General features: G+C 37.0%; 1 protein-coding gene across 1 annotated transcript; it reads right to left on the bottom strand.

The window, feature by feature from the left end:
• Positions 1 to 2,446: 2,446 nt before the first annotated feature.
• Positions 2,447 to 3,373, bottom strand: LOC130041996 (olfactory receptor 4N4C-like). Its single transcript, XM_056134335.1, has one exon. The coding sequence runs from the start codon at positions 3,371 to 3,373 to the stop codon at positions 2,447 to 2,449; it is 927 nt and encodes a 308-aa protein (XP_055990310.1).
• Between the last annotated feature and the right edge of the window lie 399 nt (positions 3,374 to 3,772).

Here is a 3,772-nt window from a genome sequence, read left to right as displayed (position 1 = left end):
AATACCTATCTGATAAGGTAATAATGTCAAAGATTAATTAACAAGACATTAGAAATTCCTTTTTGACTTTTCTTTCCAATTAGAATTATATAAGTAATTAACTTTCACCATGTGTCAACTTCTTTAATAACTTTATTTTAACTTTTATGCCTGGATACTTCCTTGCACTATCTACAGTTGGAAACTAACTGGTTTCCAATCTTACCAGCCACCTGAGTGTTAGAAGAAAAGAATTATTAAAATATTTTATAGTGTTTTTCTGGTAATACTCTCCAGATGCCCAACATTAGTCTTCCACCACTCAATTAAGTACTAAATTTCCTACACTAACACCATCAAGGTTTCTCTAACTCATAGAAGTAATAATTTTGGATGAGTCATAACTTGAAGATTAACACAAATAATTAGTATAAAACTCCAAACTTTCAACATGAAACATTAGTGTCTTGACCATCCATCATCTCTGATAAAGTCATATGACCCGTACATCATCTTTGACAAAAAAGCAAGAGTATGAAGCAGAGTAAGGAAATTCATTTCAAAAAGTCATATTTGGAAAACTGGTCTGCCACAGGCAAAAAAAAAAGAACAATTAAAACCCTCAGTACTCTTTCTAATATGCACAAAAGTCAAGTGAAAATGGATTAACCTCAATATCAGACCTGAATCAATAAGGTATACAGAGGAAAGTGTAGACAGAATTCTCCATAGCATTGAAGCTGGAGGCATCTTTAAAGATGAAATGCCACCGACCAAACAAATAGAAGTAAAGATAAACAAAATGCGACTACATTAAAAAGCTGCACCTCCAGGAAATGATGAACAAAGTACAAAAATAACCCACACACTTTTTTTATTTTAAAGTACTTGCTTGTATTCTTGTATATACGGCTTAAATGGCCCCAGAATGAAATACAACAATCTTCACACACTTCCCTCTTATTGTGGTGGAAAGACGCTCACTGGTTGGTTGGGTGTTTTAATATTATCTGTAATGAACTATCGTGAACTACTTTCTGAAAATAAAATGTTTAAAAATCGTAAAAAAAATCCCACAGACAGGATGAAATTATTTGCCCACAATTCATCTCATAGAGGGAGAATATGCAAGATTTATAAAGCACTGTAGACTTCTACAAGAAAAGAACGCCCAACCCCATCAAAAACTGGGAAGAAGAGATGAACAGAAACTTCCTCAAAGAAGAAATACAAATGGATAAAAGACATATGAAAAAATTCTCTACATAATCATTAGGGAGATAAAGTACAAACAACAGTGATATATCACCCGACACCAGAAAGACTGGCACTCATCAAAAAGAACAACAAGCAGTGCTGATGTGAATGCAGGGGAAAAGAGGATCCTCATTAGGTGCTGGTGATAATGTGATAATGTGAATTGGCCCACCCTTTTTTGGAAGACTACATGGGTATTGCTCAAACTTGGAATTGAGCTACCAAAAAACCCTGTAGTACTTCTCCTGGAAATTTACCACAAGGGCCCCAAAACATAATGCAGATAAGACATAAGACATCCACCCTTCTATGTTCATTTCAACAATCTTCATAATAGCCCAAATCTAGAAACAACACAAGTAGGCAATAACAGATGACTGTATAAAGAATTTATGGTACACATATACACAGTGGCATACTACTTGGCTAAAAGAAAAGATGAAGTCATACAATTTGATTATACATGGACGGATCAGTAGAGTACCATGCTGAGTGAAATGAATCAGAGAGAGTGAGAAAGACACAGACTAATCTCACTGACGTGCAGATTATAAACATAGTAGAAGAATAAATAATGCCCAAAGACAGGAGAAACGAAAAGGAGGATAAAAAGAACTACTCCTTAGTAGGATCTTGCTACTGTAGAGGGAAATCCGTTAAGTCAGGCAGGGGACCACTGATACAGCTAAGTGGTAACCATGATCAAGGACTGGGTACTGAAATGAGGTAAAGTGATATGCATGATGCTCTAGCAGTAACTGTATTATAAATCACAGTGCCTAAAAGAAAAAAAGAAAAGAAGTTCCTACCATAGAGACAGCCTGAGGAAGGGAGAGAAATTGGGGACACTGGAAGAAGTAAGTGGGCACCGGTGAAGGGATTGATGTGGAAACATTGCACAGCTGACACCCAACCTAGAATAACTTTGAAATTCAAATTGATTTAAAATTTTTATAAAGAGAATTATGGAAGATATTTTCAAAACAATAAATTCTTAAATCTCAGATACTTACTCATTATAATGCTACCACTCTCTTGTTCTTTTTATATTCGTTAAAAACACCAATTTTATTCTCTACTTCATTGTGATTTCTTCCATTCTTCACATTAGTACATGAAGCAGGTGACACTCAATGAAGAACAGGATTTGTTAAAAGAATGAATGACTTACAGCCAGAGTTTCCTTTTCTTGATTTATTTTAATATCTGTTCAGCACGGCACATGCCGAATTAACAATTTCTTCATAGAAGCTTTCACTTCTTGATTGCGAAGAGTATAAATCACAGGATTCATCAGTGGAAAGATGACTGTGTGGAAAAAAGAAACCACCTTGTCAGCTGGCAAGGCTCGGAATGGACGTGTGTAAATGAAGATGGAAGGTCCAAACATAAGAAGTATAACGATGATATGAGTGGTGCATGTGGATATAGCCTTGCTCTTCCCTTCAGCAGCAGACCTATGGACATGGCAGAGGATAACTGCATAGGAGGCAAGAAGTCCAAGGAAGCAAATAACAATGACGAGACCACTGTTGAACACCATCAAGAGTTCCACCGCAAAGGTATCCGTGCAAGCGAACTTGATAACCTGCGGCACATCACAGAAGAAATTATCTAGTTCATTTGGACCACAGAAGGGTAAACGGAGGATGATTGCTACCTGGATAATGGAGTGAATAAAACCTCCAAACCACAGACCAAACAACATGACATAGCAGGCTCTGGGATTCATAACAGTTGAATAGTACAAAGGTCGACAGATGGCAATGTAGCGATCAAAGGCCATCACCACAAGGAGCAGCACTTCCCCTCCTCCAAGGAAGTGCAAGAAGAAAAGCTGAGCAATGCAGCTTCTGTAGGAAATTATCTTCTTCTCAGAAAGGAAGTCCATCAGCATCCTGGGAGCCACAATGAAGGAGTAAGATGCATCCAGGAAGGCCAAGTTCCCCAGAAAGAAGTAGAGAGGTGCTGAGAGTCCAGGGTCTAATTTGATGGTGAGGATGATGAGCAAATTTCCAGGGAGAATAATGAGGTAGAAGATTAAAATCAGCACAAAAACGAGTAGCTGAATGTTTTGTGACTGGGTCAGACCAAGGAGAATGAATTCTGTCACAACTGTGTTGTTCTTCCACTCCATCTCCTCTGCCTGCTGCGTATCAGGGAACACACCATTTATTTCCATCTCATCCATCTACATTATAGACTTTCTCAAATTAAACATAGTAAATATATACCACATCTAATTTAATCATCACTTTCTCATAACCAATAATGTATTTTCTATCTTTATTTGTCTACATTTTCTAATTGCTAACTCCTTGTTCTTGCAGTCACTCGTCTGTTTCTGTTCCATGCTGATCTATCAGTGGGACTGTGGAATGACCAGTCCTGCATTTTTTAATCACTTGCATGAGATATTTGAATAGTTTTACAAGTAAGGAAGAAATTAACCACAGTTATTAAGTTGTCCAGGCTCTTATATGAAGAAGTGATAAGGCTATGTTTTAATTATTAAACTCCAAAAGTATCTGTTAGT

The sequence above is a fragment of the Sorex fumeus genome, unplaced genomic scaffold (genome assembly GCF_029834395.1).
Source record: "Sorex fumeus unplaced genomic scaffold, SorFum_2.1 ptg000098l, whole genome shotgun sequence".
Lineage (NCBI taxonomy): Eukaryota > Metazoa > Chordata > Mammalia > Eulipotyphla > Soricidae > Sorex > Sorex fumeus.
This window is presented reverse-complemented; position numbering and strand designations above follow the sequence as displayed.

What these genes read in the sequence shown, in the direction of transcription:
- LOC130041996 (XM_056134335.1), bottom strand. Translation starts at nt 3,373, where the DNA reads ATGGAGTGGAAGAACAACACAGTTGTGACAGAATTCATTCTCCTTGGT.